We start from the raw sequence: 26179 nt of genomic DNA, 5'->3' as shown, positions 1-26179 counted from the left end.
ATATTCATTAAAATAGCGCCTTAAAAGCCACATGGCTATATGTAAGACTCTTTTACGTGGAGAAATTTCCAGCCAACTTGGAGGAAATTATAATGTTGTCATTTTATAAGATATGTACCCTGGTTTTAGTACTATCCACTATCTCATCCTGCCAGTTCTTTTCCCATTTCCCCAAAGGTTCCCAACCTGATTAAAGGCAGAGGCCACAATTTATCATTGTAATCAAAAGGTTATAATAATTTCCCCTTGAAATGTTAATGTAATTTGCTTGCAATACTGAATACAACTGAAAAATGTTTATATCAGTCATTCCTTTTACTCACATCTTATCATTCTAGATCTTTCAGAGGGTACAACAGTACTTTGAACCAGAGTAATAATATTAATAGTTAGTATTAACATAATGCCCTAAAGTTTGCTAACAGCCTTTCAGGCACTATCTCATTTGACCTCATCACAATCTCGTGAAGTCAACATTATAATTATCCCCATTTTACAGATGACAAAACTAACTTAGAGATAGGCTAAGTGTCTTGTCCAGCGTCACAAAGATATCAAATGTCTGAAATGAGACCCAAAGATCTAGACTGCCCTGATTCCAACACCATCAGTCTGTCCACTGTTACACAGCCCCTAGTATCAATGTAACTCATTTGTTGTTTAGTTGATTTAGTCACGTATGACTCTTTGTGACCCTATTTGGGGTTTTCTTCGCAGAGAATTTTGCCATTGGACTGTTTTACCATTTCCTTCTTCAGCTCATTTTACAGGGGAAGAAATTGAAGCCAACGGGATTAAGTGATTTGCCAGCATCACACAGCTAATAAATATCAGAGACTGGTTTTGAACTCAAGTCTTCCTGACTCCAGGGCCAGCGTTCTATTCGCTGTGCCACCCAGTTGCCCCAATGTAACTCATGATGGCTGTGTTTTCGCTTAATATGTGCTTGCTTTAAGGAATGTACATGAAACTCAAGTAGTTATATGTTATTTATATGCATTCCTAGAACTATGGATTATTCATTCTATATATCTGAAAAATGAACAGCAATAAATAAAGGGATATTTGTCTCACGGACATTGTAAAAATACTGTAATTTTAGGTAGAATTTTTTTCAGATTACCCTTACCTTTACTATATTAGTTTGTTTTTAATATTGCATCCTACCTTCCACATGAAGTGATTTCTACACACATGTATATAAATATTGTGAAGTTATAATTTATTCTTTATATCTGCATACAATTCTCATGTCTTTGAACTTCTTAGCCAAATCAATTTTCTTCTTCTTTTAAAGCAATAACTCATAACTTTATGGTGTTTTAAGGCATATAACACTCTTTCTATAACAACCTTGTGAGGTAGATAATTAATTCTTAAGGGCTGTTGTGAGGATCAAATGAGATAATATTTGTAAAGTGCTTAGCATAACTCCCTGCACAGAGTAGGCAATAAATGCTTGTTTCCTTTCCCCTTAAATTTAAGTTTAATTACAAGTTAATATGAGGCTCAACTTGCCTATGGTCACATAGCTAGTAAAGATCAAAATCTGAATCTTCTGAAACCATATCTCCTGATTTCTACCATTACATATATATACATATATACATCTCTATCTATATCTATCTATCTAACCTGTCTGTCTGCCTATCTAGTATTTGGCACAGCTAGTGGTGAAGTGGATGGAGTACCAGACTTGGAGTCAGGAAGAGTGATCTTCTTGAGTTCGAATCTAGAATCACACTTCCTAGCTGTGTGACCCTGGGCAAATCAGCTAAACCTAGGTTTCTTCACTATAAAATGAGTTGGAGAAGGAAATGGCAAACCACCATAGCACCTTTGCCAAGACAATCCCAAATGGGATCACAAAGAGTCAGACATGATTGAAATGACCGAATAACAACAACAAAATATATATAAAAGACATTAGCAGCTGGGAGCAAGGGAAAAGGGGGAGGAAAGGAGGGAAAAAGAGGCAGACTAGGCCTCCTTTGGAAGGTGGGATTTGAACTGAGTTCTAAAGGAAGTCAGAGGGGAAGGTGAGAAAGCAGAGCCCTGCAGGCATGGAGGACATCCAAGGCACAAGAAGGAGTGGCAGAGAGGCAAATTTAGAGCTAGTATAAATAGAAATTCTTAACTGTTAGAGCTACTCCAAAGAGAAGTAGACTACCTCATTAGGTATCATCATTGGAAGGCTTAAAGTAGATGACCACTGGTTTGACCCTCTTGTTTAGGTATAAAATAAAGTAGATAATCTGTGAGGTCCTTTAGAAGACTCAGATTGTGTGGGAGTGGGAATAGCCAGAGCATGGAGTGATACTATTCAGGCTGGGCTGGCTAATAAAGTTCCAGCTAACGAGGAGGGTGACCTGTGGATCCTCAAGCTCTGGCCCGCACTCAAATTGTGCAAACTTCCCAGATGTGATGAAGAGATGGAAATGGTAAAGTTCAGTTAGAATAGAAGGAACTTAGAAAGGGCTGAAAAAGTTTTATTCCATTTAACACAAACACCCCCCCATATAAAATAATGGGTTTTTTTTTCATTCATTTTACTTTCCCCATGGATACAAAAGAATGAGGGCATGAATTATAACATATGCTAAAGACTGAAGAATAAAATATTTGAAAAAAATAACCTATTCCTTGAGGAACATGAAAATCATAAGTGCAAATTGGGTAAACATATTTCAGGAAAAGACTGATTTGTTTCTAGAATAGAAAGAGACATATGTAGGCTTCCTTTTGGGGAAGCAAAATGTCTCTATCACCTAGCTGGAATAAATGGACTAAAGTTCTCTTTTTCTTTCTACAAGCTTTAAAAAATAAATATGTGTCCACATACTCACTTTGTTGCTTCACTGATTAAACAATTCCCGAACTCAAATAGTTCCCAACTAATGAATTAGTTGTAAAATTATGTAAATCAGGTGTTTGGAATCCAAAATGTATCTTTTTGGTATATAATATTGCAAATAGAAATTCTATTTCCAGGCCAGCTCACAAAAGCCAACTTAATCCATAATATATATGACAGTATACCATTAGAACCCACCATAAAAACCACCATATATAACACAATTCAACAAGTATTCATCAGATGTCCATTACATGAAAGACTCTCTGCTAAGTGCTAAGTATACTAAGATAAAAAATGATAGTGCTTGTCCTCAAGGACTCTTAGTTTTTTTTCAGAGAAATATATGCTCAGAGTTCCAACTGGACCAGGAATCCCAACGGGGACTGTTAGGAGGAGGGGGTAAAATTCAGGGACTAGAGCTCTAACAGAGCAGAGGTATGAGATCCCTCAGTTTCCTGTCTGTGTAAACCCTGAGGAACACTCTTTAAGGTAGCTTCTTGGTCCTATGATGGTAGAATCTACTAGGTCATCAAGTACCACCTGCCATTACTGTCTAAGAACATAAAAGGCCTTAGCTTTCCTCAATACACAGAGCCCAGGAAGGTGGGGTCTAAAGCAGACACTAAGGTCCCTGTCCCCAAAACTGCTCAATCCTTTGCCATCGCTGGACCCAGGGGCCCAGCCTCTCTCGAAAACTGGAAGCCTCCTTGACACAAAAGCGACTACTATGTTATGGCAAGTAGTACTAATTTTGTCCTGAGTCATTGAAAAAAAAATGCCCCAGGATTCTGTACATACTGAATTCACTTTTCACTGTCAGACTCCATTAACGGGCCTCAGATACAAAATCTTTTACTGTTGTGACTCCAAAATCACTGTCAGGACACCAGGCCTGAACAGAAGCCAAGTACACACTCTATGTATAGGGTATCTCCCAGGTGTACATTTTAGGATAAAGTAAAGGAACTGGTATTAAATGTGATTGCAAGGAGAGGTGGGGAGGAGAAGAGTCCAACCACTAGGTATCCAACATACCTACCCTAATTTCCCTGCTCCCCAGAATAGATGCTGTCCATCATTATGGGATGTAGGGGTGGGAAGTCAACTGGTACTTTCCTAATCCTATAACTAACAAATTCCCAACTCTTCTATCCCTGATTCAGTCATTATTTTCCCAAGCAAAGCCTCACTCCATTTGATAACGTTCCCTCTCTCTTATCTCTATCTAGCTCAGATCTGTTCCTTCCCTTGTTTCTATTCTTTTCAATCTCTCTCTGAAATTGTGTCCTCTGGATCCTTCCCCCTCTTTGGTAAAACATCCTTCCATCCTAGATTTATTCCTCTTCATTCTTTCCTTTTTCTTATACACATGGAAACTTGGTTCCCTTCCAGAGGCACTGGTCACCCCTTCAGTACAGGGTGTTGCTTTTCTCATATCCTCTACCCACTTGTCCAGGAACTGGGGCCAGTAGACTCCTGGCTACTCATTGCTACTTCCAGGCCTTCTGTCACTCAGTAACATCTCCTCTATTGAGGTTTACTCCACCCATCTGTATCACCCATCAAGATCCTTGTTTTCAGAAGCTACCAGTTCCTTAGTCTCTCTTCCCCTTTCTCACAGAGTTTAATACATAGCTCAAAATCTTCCATTCTGCCCCAACCCTTATATTTGAACTTGACATCCTGATGTCTCCTGGAATACTGTGGCCTCTCAGTAAATCAGCCTATATTTCACTTTAGCTACCCAATGGGATGGTAGTACATGAAGACTTAGAAACCACCCATATACATGCTATTTCCATGATCCTAAATTATTTTCCTCTCTGACTATAAACACTTGTCCTCCCATCTCTCTGTCTCCCTTATTCCTCCTAAATCTATATTCATCCTTCCTCAGTTCAAAATCTTTAGTCTCTCCACCCTCTGTCTGTTCTAATCTAGCCCATAATCCCTGCTGTGGTCTCATTGCTTTCCCTTTTACAGTCTTTAACTGATTTGGCCTCATTGCCCTCCTTTACAGTCTTGACCTTAGAGTTTAACAGTTCAACCCTACACTGTTTTCTACCCTTTTATCTTTCACCCTATCCCTTGGCTTAATACTACTCATACCTTATGGAACCTCAAGCCTGTGTTATCTCTGTGACTCATCTTTCCAATACTGTTCTCATGCCACTCATGGAAGGAATAACAACCTATAGGCTCAGCCCACAATTTCACATTAAGTTATCTTGACTGGGCATATAATATAGTTTCATTATAATCCTTTTATTGACTAATTCTCTCCCACGTTCTCTTAAATGGATCCCAAGCCTTTTCTTCTTTTCTCATTTCCTCTAGCAATTCATTTCCCTCCCTCCCAATAGAGGATCTCCTCCTCTATTTTACTGAGAAAAATCAAGGATGCCCCCAGCAACTTGTCCTACTTATTCTCTCCCTATGCCCACTGCCTGGCACAGTCCCTGGACTCCTAAAGAATGCTTATTGATTGACTCATGTACAGATTTATTTCCTGATACCTTTCAATGTGCCCAGCTCTCCTCATTTAAAAATATCCATTACTGATTCTATCACTACCCCCTCCCAAGTTGTTAACCTGAATCTCTCCTAGAAGTCATCTACACTTGGTGCCTCCAGTTCTTCACTTGTCACTCATATCACTCATATCATATTACCTAGCTTCCAGACATATCACTCTACTGAGGCTGCTTCCTTGAAGGTAACTAACAATCCCTTAACTGATAAAGCCAATGGCTTTTTCTCAGTTCTTATCCTACTTGACCTCCCCTCCCTTCCACATTCTTTCTCCTCCCCCATCCCATCTCTTAGATTCTGTGAGACTGTCTCTGTCTCCTATTTCTTCTCTATTTTTCTAACTGCCTCCTTTGCCATTTCATCTTCAATCTCCTGTACCATGAGTGTGGATGTTTTTCAAGGCTTGATTCTAAGCTCTCTCCTTTGTTGTTTTCATATGCTCCCATAGGTTAAAGTAGCATTACCATACAGCTTGCTCCAAAATCCATTCCTAATATTTCTTCTAGACTCTAGTACTACATTTCAGTGCAGTAGGAGGCAGGACCCTAGGTTATTTGCTCTGTGCGGTGGAAGAGGGAGCTACTGGGAGAGAGGAAAAGGTACAAAACAGTCACTATGGAGAATGAGACAGAGAATCAATCAATGTTGAATGGACTGTCTACCAGTAAAAGCCCAGCTAAGGTTATGTAGCATAAATTTGCAGTAGGTTGGCAACATAATTTTTTGGCTTTACCATGGAAGCTTAATGGCCTTGGGAAAGCAAAGAAATCATCTGGTAGGCCTTATTCTTGGTTGAGAATTGGCAGTTTGGGAATGACAAAAGGTCGAGTAAGGCAAGGGATTTAAAGGGTAGCTGCTAGCAAATCACTTAAGTGGTTAACCACAGACATGGTCAAGAGTGGGTATTGAGGCAAGGGAAATTGAGAGTACAGAGATGACTACGGGAAGAGGGAGAGGTCGAGGAACGAAGGTTATGGTGAGAGTGAGAGCAGGATTCTTGTGAACTGGGATGATTATAGATGGAGAGAAGAATCTCAAAGTTAGTGATTTTGGGAGATGGTATGGTTACAATTGAAGTTCTATAGAATGACCATGCCTGCATGTGTCTGAATTAGGGCACACATGGAGGCTGCTGGAGTTGAGAAGGTGGAGAAATTATGAGATTCATCAGCCTATCCATCAAAACAGTTTCTGAGTAGTAGGCTATGCCTAGGCCTAGATGCACTGTAATGGAGGGAGCTACATTCTACTATAAAGGAATAGCTAAGATTTCATGCCACATAGGAATATTCAGGGCTGATAACCTCTGATAAGGAGGCAGCTAGAGAGTAAAAGTGGCTTTGTTTTATGCATAATGGAAGACTTTGCATGGCTGCTATCTCTGACCCCTGACATCCTCACAAGCATATTAAAAAGCCCAGGGTGGAATGGTGCCTCCTCACTCCTGGAGGTCCAGATCTGCTGTTTGTCAGAGATATCCCCTGGGGAGAAGAATAAAACAGACACTCAACCAGAACTATCAGCATACATCCTTGCCTTTTGTTTGACAACTTCATCCTTACAAGTTAAGTAAACCTTCTCTTCTACCTCTTACTTTTGTCTGGTCAATCATTTCTACATTCTAAGAGCTGGGTTTATGATGACTGCCTGAAGTCCTTCCAAAGCATCTTTATACTCATTTTTACTGTTTATGTGTAAGCACACTCTTACCAAGTCAGAAATAATCTTAAATTGAGAGAAGTACATCACAAGGGAAAAGGCTCTTCTGAGAGTTAACAATGCTTAGGTTCTGAGAGTGTTGGAGATTTTTCACTTTTAAAACAAAAAGGCATTTAAACTAGATACAAGGCCCTGGAATAAATATGTGAGGAATATCTAAGCTGCGGCAAAAACTACATTTAAGTGAAATAAACAACATCTATGAAATATATACCCAAACCTGCTGATTTTAGCTAAGAGCAGTAAGTTGAAATTTTGTGAATAAAAGCAATAATTTCAGAAAGGTAAAAAGAGTGCCTTCACTCTTTTAAATACTGCAAAATAGCCATACCTACAGTCGATAGGGCCCCTTATCATACTGATGCTGTGAACCAATATTTACCAGGTCATGTATTGCATATACAGTAAATTATAATCTCCAGGTAGCCATGCTACTTTGAAATCCCAAGTCCTGACTTTGGATTAAGAAAGTGAATGTAGTTGCATGACTTCACAGATATAACCAATATCATATTGCTTGCCTTCTCAAGGGGTGGGGGAGTAGCAGGTTGGAGGGAAAGAATTTAGAGCTCAAATTTTTAAAAAATGAATGTTAAAATTTTTTTACATGTGATTAGTAAAAAATTAACAAAATAAACAAAAATAATTTTTAAAATTGAAAGTGAACATAGGTATTTGTCATCCTTAAGGAAACAATCTCCAATACTACCCCCAAGCCCCAAATAGTAAAGTTACCTGTGAAATTCTGTGCTTTCAGATGCAGATCATAGAGTTTATGAATGTAGCGTATATACATCTCTTCTTTGTTCAACTCAGTTTTGTAAAAGTTCTGTAGCAAAAGTGTAAGCATAAAAAGCTGTGTTAAGGTCAAAAAGTTATCAGCCTAGTTCTCTTCTTCAGTTCTTCAGTGAAATATAAGAACTGGCTCCTTTTTAAAACCCATCTTACAGAATAAAACCTTGAAATCTACAGAGCCTATTTTAAGTGAGGAGAGTAGTGGTACCATCATTTATTAGTGACTAAGCTGGGACATTTGAAACATTTTTGCTTAAATTTCTCTAGTCCATTTTTTTTTTCTCTGTCTGCATTTGCGGGGGGGTGGGGGAGGGAGGGAGGTTAGGTCTAGACCTATGATCTTATTGGTGGTGAATTCCTAGTATGGAAATTCATTGCACTAATGCAGATCATCTACTAACTTATAAATTATTATCATAGTTAACTGGGCCACTTACAGGGATTGAGTGACTTCTCATTTATTGGAGGCAGGGCTTAAAATCAGGTCTTTCTGACTTTAAGTCTGGCCTTCTATTCTCTAAGCCATGATGCATTTTAAATCATCAATGAACAATTCATCTCCTGATTCCTTGCTTTTTACTTCCTGTCACTCATACCTGAAAAGCTATAGCTCCTCACCTCCACCTCCTGGGTTTTCTGGCTTCCTTCAAGACTTACATCAAATCCCACCTTCTTTAGGAGACCTTTCTTGGTATCCTCCCCCTCCCCAGTGCTTAGGTTCAGAGAGTGTTGGAGATTTTTCACTTTTAAAACATCTACTTAGCATATCTCTTGTATGTATATGCTTGTTTGCATATTGTCTCCCACATTAGAATGTGAACTTCTTAAGGGAAAGGCTATGTTTCTGCTTTTCTTTGTGTCCCTAGAGCTTAGCACATGGCCTGGCACAGAGCTTTCAACAAATGCTTGTTGAGTTAGTAGTTGGACATAACCAAGATTGTAACAGATTGAACATAATGGTTATTGATTTATGGCTTTTCCACACCAAAATGGTTTATAAAATGCTACACATTTTATTGGCAAACCATTCCAGTATCTTTGCCAAAAAAACTCCATGGACAGTATGGTCCATGGGATCATGAAGAATCAGAAATAACTGAATGTCTGAACAACAATATATTTTATAAATGGGATTTTATGAATGAAAATATATATATATATATATACACATATATATATATATACATATATATATAAATATATAATCATATAAATGCATAGACATTTTGTAAAATGACTATACATTCAATTGTATCTTTAAATTTTGGATTTATTTTAAAAATTTATCTAAGAAATAAAAAAAATGGTATTGATAGACAAAACGTGAACCTGTTATGTTTTCTGAAAAACCATGTGGTGTAAGACAGATGGAAGAGACCATTTTATGATGAGTAAGCTCCTACTCTAGGTTACTAATGACAGATGCTAAGTATTTTTGGTTTATGTTTAAAACACTTGTCCTACATATGAATCAATAGGGATTTGATTCATAAAACAAATATTTTATTTGGTTATAAAAATATATGGGGCTCCGATAAGAGTAAATGTAAATGAGAACGAAGAGGCAAAGAATCATGAGAGAAGGTTAGAAAGAGTGAATGAAAAGTTATGGGTTTTATGTACTGAAATTAATTGATTATAAAAAAAGTTAATATCATTTAGTTATATAATTCAATATTAAGTTATAAATAATTTAATAAAAGAATTTTTAAAATGTGTCTGGTCCTTATTTAGCTTCCCTGTGGTCTTTTAATTATTTACTAAAAACTCTATTTTGATTTATCTAAAAACATTATACATGCAATGCTTGACTTACAAATATCCCTTATACATGAAAAGGACCACCTAAATTAGATGGTATGTTCTCTCAGTTAAGATAATGAGATTTTTTTATTTGAAAGAGACATTAAAGGTCATTGAGTACTGCCCATTTCACCTTTCCTCTCCAAATTTACAAATGAAGAAACTGAAAACTCAGAAAGGAAGTGACTTTGCTGTTACTGTATGGGATTTCCTTCTCCTTCCCTCACAACCTGCTTCTGTCTCATACTCTAGCCCCATGACCTCTTCCCTTTCCTCATAAACACTTCCCATTTTGGCTTTTATCTTGCTCCAAGGTAGGCCTACTTCATCAGCACCATTTGTCCTGGAAGCAGCCAGGAAGCCACACAAGTCACTGAATTTCTCAGGGTGCCAGTTTCATCTCTCAAATGAAGGGGCTGAACTCAGTGATATTAAAGCCCCTTCCAGCTCTATTCTTCTGGTTCTGCAAAGAGGAGGGAAGAGGAGAAAAAAGTCACCTCGCCTCGCTCCTCCCCTCTCTTTCAACCCAACATACACACTTGGTCTTAGTGCTGTCACTCGGCCTCAGCTTACTCGCCCTTCTCAGGGTTTTGTTACTATTCTAGTTCATGTAGGGGGAAAAAAAGTCTGTGACCCCCATCTAGTTTTTCTTTGAAATGTTAACATGTTTACTACATATATATCCCAATGACTCAAAATTATCACCATCATGAACCCTGGATTTTCCTATAGGATTTCAACAAAAAAAAATAGAAAGGAGGTGGGAGGGGAGGTGGGGAGGGGAGTGAAACATGGAAGAAAAGAAGTTTCATCATCTCTGTTTCCTCATTAAGCTTTAATACCTTAAGACCGCACTAAGACTTTTGGGACACTGTATTCCAGAGAACCAGTAGCAGGTTCTACTGTGTTATAAAAATTCATTTTCTAGGCAGATCACAAGGCCTTTACAATTTAACAGACTGTCTTCCAGAGTTGCTGTGATCTCAGAATTCTCCACCCTGTCACCAGTATCATGAGAGCCTTTTTTTTTTAACTTGGCTAGGCTCGTCCTCTGATGAAAGACTGACAATTTAGTTTATCATAAGCCGAGGCTGAAGTTTTTTGAGCTTGGTAGAAATGGCTAGAGCTTGGGCTCTCTTGTCCTTGTCTCTGACAATGCTGGGTCGACCCCACACCATGATTTAGCACTGGAACATTTAAGGGAAAACCAATTCAGTTTGCTTCAGTTAAACATTCTTTTAATAAAGTATTATATTTAGGGCCACAGGCCATTCTCTAAGACTGTATGTTATAAGTTATTTATAGATCTGTATCCAGTAGAGAGGGTTTCTCTAGAGCAATGAAGTCATGAGTCTGATAAATTGTGTTTGTGTGTGCATGTGCATAGCCTATACAGGGGTAAATGGATGGATGGATACGTAGATAAATACATATACGTATATATGCATATAAATACATACATATATAGATAGATAGATAGATAGATAGATAGATAGATAGATAGATAGATAGATAGATTTTCAAATACATTATGGATTGATTTTTTTAAACAGGATTGAATGACCACTGAACTAAGATTTATGACATGATTGCTAGGGGAAAATTTATTCTGAGTTCCACACAACTAACAAGTTTATTTCTAGACTGTGACCACAGTAATTCTGTCTATAATATATAATACGAGTCCATCTACCCATTTACAATATTAGAAGAGCTACTAGTTGAGCTCAGGAAACTTGAAAAATGAAAATTTATTCTAAGAGGAGTGCCATACTTTAAATCATGTGTTTAATGTACTTTTATTGAGCAGGCCATCATTCTAGCTGATTCTTAAGGAACTAAAGCATCCTTTCTTTATTTACATTTTTTTAGGGAGTGAGGAGATGGGATAAAGATCATCAAATTGCAGCAGAGGAAGATGAGCACCAGGGTCAGATCGTGGACTAGGGTTGGGCAGCAAGACCTACTTATTGTGATATTCAAAGTCAAATAAAATGTTTTAAGTAGAAACAAATGCAAACAAATGTCAGAGCTGCAAGGGAACATAAATCAATCAACATGTATTCATTAAGCACCTATTATGCACCAGGAACTGCATTACATATTGTGGACACTAGTACAAGAAATGAAACAACCCCTACTTGCAATGAGCCTACATTTCAATGGGGAGGTCATCCCAGGGATTCTTAACCACAGATCCCCAAAGGAGTCTGTAGGTAGATTTTAGTGGGTCCTTGAACTGGGATGGGAAAAACTAAAAGCAAAACCAAAAACCCTTACATCTTTATATTCACTAGCCCCTAAACGAAATTTAGTGTTCCATTCAATTATAAATGTGAGCAACAGTGTTCTGAGAAGGGAAGCAATAAAGTTCATCAGATTGTTGAAGGGGTCTGTGCCACAAAAAAAATTAAGAATCCCTGATGTAGTCTAGCCTGCTCACCTTACAAATAAGGAAACTGAGGGCCAGAGTGCTGAAGTGCCACAGCCAATTTGTAGCAGAGCTGGGGCTATATTCCAACTATGTTAGACGCCAATGCACCATCAATGCCTCCTTCAGATGACTGTTGGGGCATCATAAATGTGAATCACTTCCCCCAGACACTGCCTAGTCTCAAAAGAGTTTGTAACAAACTTTAGCCAGTGATTTTAATTTATTTTCTCTCTACTTGTCTTAAAGTATCCCTCTCCTTATCTGGGGACTAATGTACTTATGATACACTAGAAATATGATAGAGATCAGAGAATGCAAATATTCTATTTTGACTACATTCAAAATGCTTCATTTATCCTTCCTACCTTTTGTTTCCTGTAGATTATGGCATTTTAAAAAAATGTTATTCATAGCCCTCTCTCTTAAATTAACCAAAAATCATTTTAATTATCTAGAATTGTTGTACCATAAACACAGTGTCTAACAGCACCACAGCAGGGTTTTTGAAATTACCAAAGGATGATTTGCTCTAACAGCTTGCTTTTAAGAAGGAGCTTTCTTTGAGAACAAAATAAGCCTTTTTCCTATGAAGGAAAAGCACTTCTTTTGAAAACATTTTATTATTACTGTCAGTAGACAGGAATCTTTCGCATGTGTCTGGCAAACATGCTCATGACACATAGAACAAAACAATAATTATATTTTCTAGTGTTAGTCATGTCAAAAATTATGCACATTATTAATTTAATGTTGGAATTTAACTCATGGTTTTTTCACAAGACAAATGGGAACTTTCTTAAAACAAATACTTTAGAAATTACCCTTCCAAAGCATTAATCAAAATGGACCAAAAAGAAGAGATAACATATGGAGTAAAAATTAAAAGGTCAGCCTAGGAGTGACATATTAGGGCCTTTAATTATAGATTTTCTTATATTAACCTGAAACAATAATTACTCTAAAAATATGAGTATCTTTTGCCTATTCACTATGCCTGAAACTACCAGTGAAAATCAATAAACATGTATTAAGCACTTACTTCATGCCAGGGACTGTGATAGGTACTGGGGATACAAAGACATAACAAGACAACCTCAACCCTCAAGTAGCTTCTAGTCTAATGTAGTGGAGAAAGAATGGGGGTGTGTGTAAGGGAGAAGCTAAACACATAAAAATATACATAAAGCTAAACAAAGAAAAACACACACAAAGCAAATAGAGTAGGTCACTAGCTACCAAGGCTTCATGTTGGACATGGCACGTGAGCTACACATTCAAGAAAATGAGAGATTCAAAATTCCAAAGGGACGAGGGTGTGAATTCTGGGTGTAGGGGATAGACTGCACACAACTACAGGGACTGGAGATGAAATTTCATGTACAAGGACTAGCAATTAGGCCTGTTTGGCTGAGACAATGACTACCTAAAGGAGAATAATGTACAATAAGCTTGGAAAGGTAGGTGGAACCAGGGTGTGAAGGACTTTAAATGGGGGAAAAAAGTTTACATTTTATCTTTCATCTTAAATGCAGGAAAAAAGCTATTAAGGTTTTTTGAGGTGATGCAAGGGGTGGATAGAGCACTAGGTCTGGAAGCAGGAAGACCTGAGTTCAAATCTAGCCTCAGACACTAGCTATGTCGCTTACCTTCTGTTTACCTCGGGATTAAATGAAATAATAGCAAAGTGCTTAGCACACAGTAGGTACTATATAAATGTTTATTCTCTATTCCTCTTTATTCCTCCCTTGAGTAGGAGAGGAGCATTCCAGTACTTCAGGATTTTGTCAAGTATGCTTCATGGATTGGAGAAGGCAGCTAGCTGCTAGAGGCAGAGAGATCAATTAGAACACTACTACTACTGTTGTGGATACAGAAAAAATGACTAAGGGTTGATTAGAATGACAGCCCTATAAGTAAACAGAAAGAGAGGGGTACAAGAGATATTATGGAGGAAGAATTAATAGGCCTTTGTAACTGAATAGGTATGGGGCTAGCAGAGATGGTTGACAATGACTAAGTGATGATGGTACCCTGAATAGAAATGTGGAAGTTAGGAAGAAGAAAGGGTTTGAGATGAAAGACAATGAACTCTGTTTTGGACATTTTGATGTAGATGTCTACAGGATAGCCGGTTGGAAATGTCAAACAGGAAGCTGGTAATGTAGTGCTGGGGCTCTGGAGACAGAAAAGGGATAGATACTTAGATCTGGGAGTCATAGAATCAAAGGACCACAGGCTCACATATTCAAAGTTAGAAGGTACTACTTAAGCAATCTCATCATTTCTTTTCTTTTTTTCTTTTTTGGCAAGGCAATGGGGCGAAGCGACTTGCCCAGAGTCATGCAGCTAGTAAGTGTCAAGTATCTGAGGCCAGCTTTGAACTCAGGTCTTCCTGAATCCAGGGCCTGTGCTCTATCCACTGCACTACCTAGCTGCCCCTAACCCACACATTTTAAAGATGAGGAAACCAAGATCTAGGAAGTTAAGTGACTTGCCCAACTTCACATTGGCAGTGATCACCAGAGTTGAGATTTAAACTCCTGTCCTCTGACTCCAGAATCAGTGGTCTTTCCACTCTACCTTGGATTGATCTTCATGAGTCATTGGGAGTTGATGAGACTATCAAGGGAAAAAGAACATAAAGAGAAGAGAAAAGGGCCAAGAATAGAGCCACTAGAACAAAGGTCAAGATGTGAATGATTATGCAGTAAAAGATAACGAAAAGGAGGATGGCCTGAATAGGAGGCAGGCTGTGCATCTCCTGTGTGCCTATTCCAGCAAATGGTCTCACCAGCCCAATGATGAAGAAATCTAAAGAGAAACTTAATTAAATTGGTTGTTGTTGTTGTTGTGCAGTTGTTTCAGTTGTGTCTGACTCTTTGTGACCCTACCTGAGGTTTTCTTAGCAAAGATACTGGAGTGGTTTGTCATTCCCTTCTCCAGCTCATTTTACAAATGAGAAACTGAGGCAAACAGGGTTAAAGGACTAGGACAGAGTCACACAGAAAATAAATGTCTGAGGCTGGATTTGAATTCATGAAGATAAGTCTTACTGGTGACAAACCCAGTACTATATCCATGGAGCCACCTAGCTACCCTAAGTTATTTCTACTATCCCAAAACTACACACACACACACACACACACACACACACACACACACACAGCCAGAAACACATGGGCAAGCAGAAAAGGGGGTTAGTGTCAGCACAGGTAGAGAAGCCAGCAGCTTCCCAGTGCTATTGGCCAGAGATTTGTGTAGCCTTCAGAGCTATGTGTACAGAGGCAACAAGAGTGGATTCCTCCCTGTTACCTCCATTCCCCCAAATCCTCAGTGTGTTCAGAAAGCCATAGTGTGGGAACTCTGGAAGCCATGGGGGCGTAGGAGGTAACAGTGAAGATGCTACAGAGCTCAAACCAGGATAGCTCAGGTATCAAGGGGCTACTAAGCCCCTAACATTCTGATCTAAGATGCCAGAAAAGGTCCTGAAGATTCAGGGCTCTGAACTTCAAAGAACCCCTGGGGCCTAACAGTGGAGTTCAGCACAGGAATTCAAGGGACCCAAAATAAAAGACCAATCAGGGAATATCACCCCACCAAAACACAGCAGACGTAGAGCTTGACCTTTGTGTAAAGTCCCAATTCAAGAGGGATGAATAAACCAAAGAAAATACAAATTACTATAGCTCTGGAAATGTTTCCTCCTACTCCCACCAAAAAAACAAAAAAACAAAAAAACCAAAACAGGTCTAGGGGAGAATACATTCATAACAACTACAAACAGAGAGACTCAAGGGAAATGGATTTTCCGCAAAAATTGCACGGACACCCAGAAGAAAGGTAGCAAGAGCTAAATTAAATAAATAAACAAACAAACAAACAAACAAATAAATAAATGAACGTTGTAGAAGAAAGAATTGGAAGGAGATAAATAGCATAGGAGGAGTAGTAAACCTTACCAAAGTAATGCACTACCTGAAAAAGATAATAGATCAGATAGAAATCAGTGATTCCACTAGATGACAAGAAATACTAGAACAAAATCAAATGATTAAAAAAAGAGAACAAAACATGAGATATCTGATATCTGAGACAACTGATCTGGAAACTAGGTCAAAGAAAGATAATTTAAAAATCATTGTACTTCCTAAAAAACTATTTTTAAAAAAGCCTGAACACTATATTTTAAGAAATTAAAAATGAAAATAGCTAAGACATATTAGAACCAGAGGGCAAAGGAAGATAGGAAGAATCCACCATTAATCTCTTGAAAAAAAAATTTATGAAGAAAAGTCCTGGTAATGTTTAGCCAAAATCCAGAGCTCCTATGTCAAAGAAAAAAATACTGCAAGCATCCTGAAAGAAGTTCAAGTACTAAAGAACCACGATCAACATCACACAAGACCTGGCAGCTTCTCCTCTAAATTAGAGACCGTGGAATAAAAATTCCAAAAGGTATAGATTTACAACCAAGAATAACTTATTCTATCAAACTGAGTATAATCATATATGGTGGGGCAGGGGGTGGAGGTGGGGAGGGTGAGAGGAAGAAATGGATCTTTAATGGAAAAGAGGGTTTTTAAGCATTTTTAATAAAAGACCAGAGATGAAGAGGAACTATGAGATATAAGCACAAGAATCAAGAGATATCTACAAAGGTAAATTTATTTGATTATCTGGAAAGACCTGTATGATGATGTAGTGCTAACATTCTAATGGGGGAACAAGGAAAAATAAGCGTATCTTCAGAATCTTAATGTCTTCAAAGGATATTAAAGGAGTTAACGAGTGAAGACAGCGGACCTGAGGGTTGATTGGTTCTGTTCTAAGAGTTTGGAGACAGGAGAGAAAAGGGCAGGTAAAAGGAATAACACATTATTTAAAGGAGGAAAAAAGAGGTGGTATTGCTATTTTTCATAACTGGGCTGTATAAGAAGAATATGCAAACATAGAAGTAAAGAACAGAGGGAATGAGCATTAGATGAACCTCATTCTTCTGAAATGAACAAAGGCAGGTTGAACATGCACAAACAGAATTTGGTGTAAAATCTATCACATTCAACAGGGAAATGTGAGAAATGGGAAAGATGATACCAAGAAGATAGCTGTAAGTAAAACCTATTTCCTAATCCTGAAAAGTGTATGTGTGTGTGTGTGTGTGTGTGTGTGTGTGTGTGTGTGTGTGTGTGCAGGTGTGTAGGTAGGTAGATGAAAAGAAAAAAAAGAAAAGCAGGAGACTAGAATATGAGTTGTTACCCATCAACTGGGTAATTAATGGCTGGGCATATTTTGGATGGTACATAGTCTTCTTAATAACACACATAGCAAGCCTTAATAAGTTCTTATTGACGTGGAATTTGAATATGATGGAATTTTGTGGCACCATAAAACATGGCAATATAATTCCACAGAATCCAGGGTTGTATGAATCTATGTGGAGTGGACTGGAATGAGCAGAATGAGAAGAAATGTTTAAACAAGGAAAACAGGATTGTAAACAACAACAAAACAAAGAAATCCAACAACAATTTTGAAAGACTGCAGAACTCCCATCAATGAGATAATCCAACACATCTCTGAAGGACCTGTGATGAACCCTGTTAACCACCTCTTGATGGAAAGGTAATGAACTAAAGTTTCCAAAGCAGGTGCACATTTTTGTGCAGAGTCACCAGTGTGGATTCATTATACTTGACTATACTTCTTCCTTGAAAAGGTTTTTCTTTTTCTTTTTTTTTTCTTGGATTTTTTAATGGAAAAGTTGGGGAGGTGAGGTTGGGATCAGCAATGGCGATACAAAAAAGTGAAGGGTAGTGGGATGCTTTAAGGACTACGTAGGGGAGGACTGAGGAAAATTCAGATGGGAAGAACAATTTTGAAAGTAACATGGAATTTATTGTTGCATAAAAGCAAGTGCATGAAGTGACAATTTGCAATTTCATGTATAGTTGTTTTTTTCTGTTTTGTGTATGTTGAGATGTTCTTTCCTGGTGCTTAAAATTTAGAATAAAAATAATTAAAAGTAAATTTTAAAAAGGAGTAAGGCTCAGGGCAGCTAGGTGATACAGTGGATAGAGCACCAGACCCGGAGTCAGGAGGACCTGTGTTCAAATCTGGCCTCAGACACTTACTAGCTGTGTGACCCTTGGCAAGTCACTTAATCCTGATTGCCTCAAAAACAAACAAAAAAAGATTAAAGTTTGTTAGGGAAGAAATATAAAATATGAACTTGAAAAATCATAGACATCCACAGCTGAGTGGAATATCTGGTAATACCAATGAATAAAGATGCTTAATGTGTGTTTAAAAAATAATAGCTAACACTCGTACAGTACTTTGAGGTTTGCAAAGACTTTACAAATAGTATCTCATTTTATCCTTGCAACAAACCTAACAGGTAGGTGCTATTATTACTTTCATTTTATAGAAGGGGACACTGAGGCACACAATGGTTAAGTGACTTGCCTAGGATTACACAACTAGGAAGTGTCTGGGTTTGGATTTGAACTCATCTTCTTGAGACCAGGTCCAGTGCTCTATCCACTGTCTCTAGGTGCATGAGTATGAGGTAAGAAGTAGATAATTAGGTTGACAATTCATGGGTAGCAGGGTTTTGTGTTACATGTGCATTTGAGGGCATGCTAACAACTATGAAGCTGAATGAGGGTAAAGGTACAAAAGTAATCAGCTGCAATAACATTATGTTAAATAATGTTAATTTAGTAACATTATTTATTTAATATTATTATTATTATTATTATTATTATTATTATTTTATAATATAATAATATAATATTATTATTATTAATATTATTTAATAACAGAGAGGTTGTAAAGAAAGGAAGAATGGATGTGAACCCTATGAAGTTAAATGAAGTGGTGCTGAAGGGGGCATAATATGATTTAAAGTTGAAGTCCAATGGGAGAAACTAGGGACTATATGGAATTCAAGGTCACAAAGTAAAGATATGAATAGTCAGATGATAGAACTTCGAATAGACAGTGAAATGCCAGGAGTAGAATAAAAAAATTAGGTGGATAAAAAGTAGCACGATATTTACAAACTCAAAAGAAAGCTCATTTCAAGCAGAGATTACATTACTCTTTGTAACTTGTAGCCTCAAATACCTAATACAGTTTCTAGTACATAGTAGGTGCTTAATAAATATTTGTTGATTTATAGGAGTACCACCTGGCTTCATTCCAAACTGGAGTGTACACATTTGTCTACAGTATTAATCCACACTTTACAGATGCTTGAAAAGCTAACCTCTAAATGTATGGTCATTATTTTAATCTACAAAGACACGACCAATAGATTTAAAAGATAGTTACATAGCATTTGCTATGTAATTATTGCCTGAGCTTGTCTTGGCAATTGGGAAATAAGTTCCTATCCTTGAAACAAGCTATAATAAAATTATGGTTTTGGTGCATTAAAACAACTTGATTTTCCAAGCACAATCAGCTACATAATTATTATTATTTCAAGACAAGTACTGCATTATTCCTCAAAATGGACTGTTAGAAATGGCATGGTAGTTCTATATGCAATTAGGAAATCTACAAAGTAGTAACAAATACTGGGAGATATTTATAATCTGAAAGCTAACAATGGCTGTTTTGTGAATGCAAAGTGTGAAGAAGGAAGAATGTGAAAATTACTGCGTTAAAATACAAAATTGCCATGGGTATCAAAAAGAGGGCTCATTATTCTTTCCTAGAAATGGATTCTACTTGCTGAAAGGAACGAAAAGAAGAAGGGTGGCCACAGGAAGTCTATATACATTGAAGGGGGAAAAAAATCCGATCAAGGGACACTGATATCTCCAAAGAGGACAACAGGTGTTCTATAAATGTTAAAACGGCTTCAACTTTTATGGTATTGAGAATATATTCCTCAAGAAGTTTGTTTTGTCATTATTAGATTCTATTGTAGAGTTTGCTATTAGTCCTGGTTAGATTATAGTGGGAACACTTTGCTATAGCTGAATATCTATTTTTTTAATACTGAATCCAACATGTAATTTGTAAAATTCCTCTGAAAGTCACTCTTCAATTTATCTGAGAAACATCTAAGCAAAAATGTACACGTCGTTTCTGTAATTAGCAAAAAATTAATCAGACATGCATACAGAGAAAAAATGATTTACAAACCAGTAGGCTAACTGTACAGCCAATCTTTTTGCCATCCACTTCTCCCATTTTCATGCAGTCCCTAAAACAAAACACAGTAGTCAGAAGTCTCAAGTACAGACAAATGCAGTTTGTTTCATGAAACAATAGGTGCCAGCTAAGATTATATAATCACAGCAGATAGGAACGCAATTAGACATTCAGCCACTGGAAGAAAGGTTATATCACAGCATGCTATGATTGTATATGACCCCTTCAGGTATGCCTATGAGCTCCACATCAAAACTTTGTGCTGAAGATTACATCTCCAGGGTAAGAGATAATACAATTATTTGGGAAATAGAGAATAAGAGGGAATAATATAAATATGATAGAGGTATATCGTTACATGAAATGGACACTAAAAAAGGTTTATTTCAACTTAATCATCTTAATAGGAATAAATGCTTTAAAAACAAATACATAGTGAAAGAAGAGGGACAGGCTTGATTGATCCCATTATTTAGAAAGGAGAGACAGTAATATAATATTCTTTTCATTAAAAAACAAGACTGGTCCCATCATAGACCACTTTAATTTTTCATCCATGGTCCTATTAATCAGAAAGATGCTTAGTTAATAGAGTTTCAGAAGAGGACTCCCATTTACTAGGACTTGCCCACAACTGGCCAATAAGAATTTCCCACTGGCTTGGTTTTGAGCCAGTTATCTAAGTTCAAAAAGTCTTATGTTCTGATTGTCAGTCCTTTGAATTGATTACTCAAATGGAAGATTTATTCAATTCTAACCATCTGATGTCCTAACCCTGGTCCAAGATTTCTGGAAAGCATTATGTAGGAGCTCACCTGTAGTCTAATAACCTCTCCATTAGACGGGTTACAGTGGCGATCAATGATACGCCACTCTCCCTCCATGTTTCCCGTTCAATTTTCTTCAGTAGACTGGAAAAGAAAAGAACCCAGGGCAATTTCAACATTTATTTTTACCAGTCACCATGACAACCATTTTACTTCATCAGTACCTTAAATACCTTAGCAACCACTGCAACATTTCACAAGTACCACAATTTGCAAACAATGTCTTACCTAGGATATGGACCAAATAGTGGAATTCTAATCCAGGAAGCATTGACAAAGCAAATTGATTTTCAGATTATCCAAGTCATCAAGTCAAAAAACATGCATAAGATTTTCAAAACACACAGACATCTCACAGCTCAAAGATATTTCCAAGTCCCCCTTAGACTGTTAGAAGCTTGCATCTTGGAAAATCAAAGGACACGATACACATGGAATATAGGAGTAGCTCCAAGTTTCTTTTCAGTAGGATATTGTTTTATTCACATAAAAATGTTTTCCTACCTCTCAGTAGAATGCATCTTCGTCCAGGCAATTTTACTGCAATGCAACTGCTACAGGAAAATCCTTGTACAGACGGTATGACGTTTTGCGTTTTTTTTCTTTCACTTAACATTTGCCCACTCAATACATATTGTACTATCTGTGCACTCACTCAACAGTTTCATTCATTTAGTCATTAATCACAGAGGATTTTCTATGTAGGCTGTTAAAGCAGATTGATGACAAGTACTGAACCACATCTCTCCTCCTACATTTTTCCCTTATTTTTAAGCACCTTGGAGTCGAGGCACTAAATAAACGTAAAATAACAACAATCATAATAATTAGGAGCTGTGTTTTTTTTGTCCCCAACCCACAAAAAATTCAACAACAAGATCAGTGAATTCTTTCAGCGCTCCCAAACTGAACTTTTCCTCAGAGACAAAAGTGAACAGCCTATGTCCACTTGTACAGGGAGACTTTCACCTTTCCAAACTAATAATCAAGATTATTTTACTCCAAAGCCCTCTACAATTCCTCTTTTCTTTTTTCTAAATTTCACCAGAAACATATGGAAGAAACATTAAATATGAGTGAAAACTAAGTAGATGACTTGCCTGGCACCATTTTTTAAAAAGAATCAATAAAAGAAATCTAGAATTTTAAGAGAAGTGATGAAACCTTATTTCTGGATCCCAGATTGTGGTTATGCTCACTCCCAAGTTCTTTTTTTTTAAAATTTTTTGGAATTTAGCATCCCTTCACTCAGTCTGCTGGACTTATTATCTAGCTGTTTCTCTTTTTGCATCCAATGACATATGCTTTGTTAGTTTACCCTGTGCTTGTTCTCTTAATGCTGTTAGACTAAGTGAGGGGAAAGTGGCATATGGAAGGGATGGAAGGGATGGAAGGGATGGATCTTAGCCTGACTAATCACACAAGGCAGAAGGTATCTTGGTTTTGGGGTTTTTTTTGGTGTTTCTGGCATTTAAACATTTTAAGTGTACAGTACTCCCTATCAGAAACCTCTGAACAGCACCTTGTTCACATTGAAATGCCAAAACAGTATTGAACCATGTACTAATTCAAGATCTGCCTGCCAAATCAATTTGGGAGGATGTAACAGCTCTGTGAAATGACTGCCATGCACAACCACACACTTGATGGCTTCAAAAACAAAGAATTCAAGTCAAAGTAATAAGTTCTAAAAATACATGAAAGCTTCTGTTTTAGAGATATGAATTTCATTATTCTTCACAGCTCTCTGGCGCAGCAAGTAGGGAGGTTAGGTAACATACCCTGGCCCCAAAAAGTGAGAAACTTGGTAGAACATATTTTCGTAATTAACTCAAGATTCAGTGTTGGAGTTCAGATAAGGATCTGAGTCTCTAGATTATAGTTCCAAACTGGAAGAGACCTTATCAGTCATCTTGTTTAACTTCCTCATTTTACAGATGAAGAAACTGAGGCCTGGAGAAGTTAAATGAGCTGCCCAAAGTTACGGAGGAATTGAGAGGCAAAGCGGGGATCCAAACTTAGATCATGCGCTTTTAAAGTTCTATTCTCCCTATGGGGAAATTCACTTATTATTATCTCTCTTTCTAGACAGTAAGTTGGAAAGGGAGGATCTTTAAGTTGAGAGAAGAGAAATTGGTCATTCCTTTCTTATTCCGAGGAATTGTTTGACATCTATTTCCATATCAGATTAAAATACTCCTTAATGCTACATTATAAATGCTGGGACCCGCTTTCTAACACTTGGAGGTTTTGGGAGACAGAGCAAAATATTTCAATTATAGACTAACCTGCTCATACATGTCTTCGGTGCTGTGTCATAAGGTTTGGGAGGGGGCATATCCCCCAAAGGGTCACACCGTACAACTCTTATGTCTACGTGGCATTTTCTTGCTTAAATGGTAGCTAAGAGCTTTCTAAATTTAGAAAAAAAATCACTGTTCTACTTTCCCCAATAGTTTATGACATTTTTGTCATTGAGAACTAGAACTGTCTGGTAATTTCTAAAGTATCATTTTTTTGCTTGTGTTGTTTATTTGTAGAAGCTTTTATCACAAGGAACAAAAACTTAGGAAAACTGTATTCCAAATAGTTCAGTGACATGGGAAATTTAGTCCTTTTCACTTGGTATATCTTCAACAGAAAGAGCATCTTGGGAAAATACTAATTGGAAGATATGGAGAAATTCAGGCTGCTACTTTTGGAAAGCTTTGCTAAAAAAAAAAGCTCATTATGTCTGAAATAATCACAAACTATTATAAAATATTTTATTTTTTTCTATTTATTATTCATTACGAAAATTACCAAGCTATTACAATCTGGGTGACAGCTTAAACAAAACATATTCGGCAAGGCAAGAAATAGATATTAAATTGAAATCGCCCTAGTAAAAGGGAGGAAGGACAAAACAATAGAGGGAGTACTGTGGCTATTTTGGTTATAGTTATCAAGCTTTGTCCTGGAAAAACTCTGAGGTACATCGAACAGAAATGGTGCCTCACATTAAGTCCTTAGCCGCTATACAATTCTGAATCAACTGGGGTTCATAAAACCAAGAGCACTCCAATTACATTTAGCATTAGAGAAACATATTGAACAGAAGATGGAAATTCAGTGTACCAAAATGGAAAGCCAATTGGAATAGATGTCAGCAGATCAGGGTCCTAATAACCAGTGACTTGGGCATGTCATATATTCTTGATGGTTTATGGTTTCACAAACTATCAATGTTTGGAATGGCACTATGAATCTTACCTATGTCACTGAGATGCTATGTGGATCAGTGAGGAAATGGATCCATAGAACTATTTTATATATATAAAGAAACACACATACACACATACATACACACACATATATATACATACATACGTGTGCATATGTAGGTGTGTGTGTATACATAAATATTGTTAAGCTGTTGAGAAGAAAGGCACATCACTGCTGGAATGTCATTCTTTTAAGCACATTAATTCCTCTTCACCAATACTTTGATGAATTTAATCTTTGCCATTTTAAAAAGGAAAGTAATCTTGCTGGGTAGGTTCTGCCTTCTCCTCCACCCACCTCCAAATCCAACTTTATATTCTGGCAGCACTGAGTTACTTATAGCTTTTATACTTTTGAATGAATATCAAACAATACTTAAGGAAGCATGAATTAAAAAGACCAACTGAGGATCTGCACCCTGATTTCATGTATTTTCTAAACTCTTAATTTATGTGACGACTCACTGTGATTACACCAATTTATTATGGTTGCTCTTGCCAAAGGAACACTTCCTGAAATTCAGTTTGGGTTTCTCATTTTCCTGACCACAGGTACAAATGACATTTAATCATCACTTAAGTGTTGGCTTATCCCCCTGTGCTAGTTATAAAAGCATGAAAGCAGAATATTGTTGCTACCTTTGTGAAACTATGCTAAAAAGGCAAGGCAAGGATAAAAACATCAACATAAGACATCAGGTACCTTAAAAGAGTCACAACTGCCCAGGACTTAATATTTTAATTGTTGACTTTTTCCCCAATATCAGGGATCATCCTCTATTTCAAAGTCTTATTTATGTATAAGCCATCCAAATTAGATGCTATCAGGCTTTTTTTTAATAAAAGAAATCAGAGGCACTATTGAAATATGTAAGTATTTAATCTTACAAATTACTTCCAAAAAATGAGTCACAAATCTTTAGAGAATCACTTCATTGAAAGCTTTTTCATTTTTGTTCTCTGTTCAAGCCCCAAATGAAGAGCCCATTTAGGAGCTGTTGTAGAAAACAATTTATTATATTAGAGGAGGTTTTAATCAGAATTCCTGCTAAATTCTTGTCAAAGAAAGACAGATATCCTGCATACTAGGATGAATGAGTACTTGGTGTATTATTAATAAAAGTTTGAGTTTAATTATGGCATTAATCACATGAACATGGTGCTGTGCAGAATGTTGCACAAAGAACTTCTTTTATCATTCCCCAAGACAATTCATTTACTCCCCAACTTTTTTTGTTTCAGCCTAACTTCTCAATGCTTCCATAACAATTATTACACATGCAAACTGGCCTGCTCTGTCTTTCACAATATTATTTAATGCACCCTGTCCTTGCTCCAAATTAAGAATCACGAATGGATTTCTTGTTTGTTTGTTTTGGGAATTTTGTGTTTGACTTTCAGCTATTTAGAGGTAAATATTAGTATTGTTCCTTTAACTACAAAACCTAGAACTGCATTATTTCGCACTTCTGAAAATAGTGCCAACATCTTACAATCAACAAATGAGGGAATTGCTTCCTTCAAACAAGTAGAAATTCTTCCTAAAAGGTAGACATGTAAGCATACCCGGGCTTTTAAAGCACATACCCAGAAAATTTTTGATAAAAATAAAAGACCAGCCTGAAATTCCCAAAGCATTAAGTCATTCTCATATATCTACTTTGACCCTTTCAAATGCAGGCTACTTCAAAGACTGTAGAAGATCAATTGATAATTCCATATCTGTGACTAGAAACTAATTCTACTTGTGTGAACAACCTCAAAGTTCCTTTAGAGGCTCTGT

General features: G+C 37.1%; 1 protein-coding gene across 4 annotated transcripts in view; it reads right to left on the bottom strand.

Moving 5' to 3' along the window:
• DOCK4 (dedicator of cytokinesis 4) overlaps positions 1-26179 on the bottom strand; it is a 554933-nt gene that overhangs the window by 38443 nt on the left and 490311 nt on the right. For 3 of the 4 annotated variants that reach the window (XM_020984638.2, XM_020984640.2, XM_020984641.2), the window contains exons 33-36: positions 21362-21388; positions 21122-21217; positions 20298-20358; positions 7844-7937 (exon numbers count right to left, since the gene is read on the bottom strand). In XM_020984638.2, coding sequence (XP_020840297.1) covers positions 7844-7937; positions 20298-20358; positions 21122-21217; positions 21362-21388 — 278 coding nt within the window. The remainder of the gene's footprint in view (positions 1-7843; positions 7938-20297; positions 20359-21121; positions 21218-21361; positions 21389-26179) is intronic. The other variant, XM_020984639.2, reaches the window with a different exon arrangement.

This window comes from Phascolarctos cinereus, unplaced genomic scaffold, assembly GCF_003287225.1.
Source record: "Phascolarctos cinereus isolate Bilbo 61053 unplaced genomic scaffold, phaCin_HiC Scaffold_1;HRSCAF=81, whole genome shotgun sequence".
Lineage (NCBI taxonomy): Eukaryota > Metazoa > Chordata > Mammalia > Diprotodontia > Phascolarctidae > Phascolarctos > Phascolarctos cinereus.
This window is presented reverse-complemented; position numbering and strand designations above follow the sequence as displayed.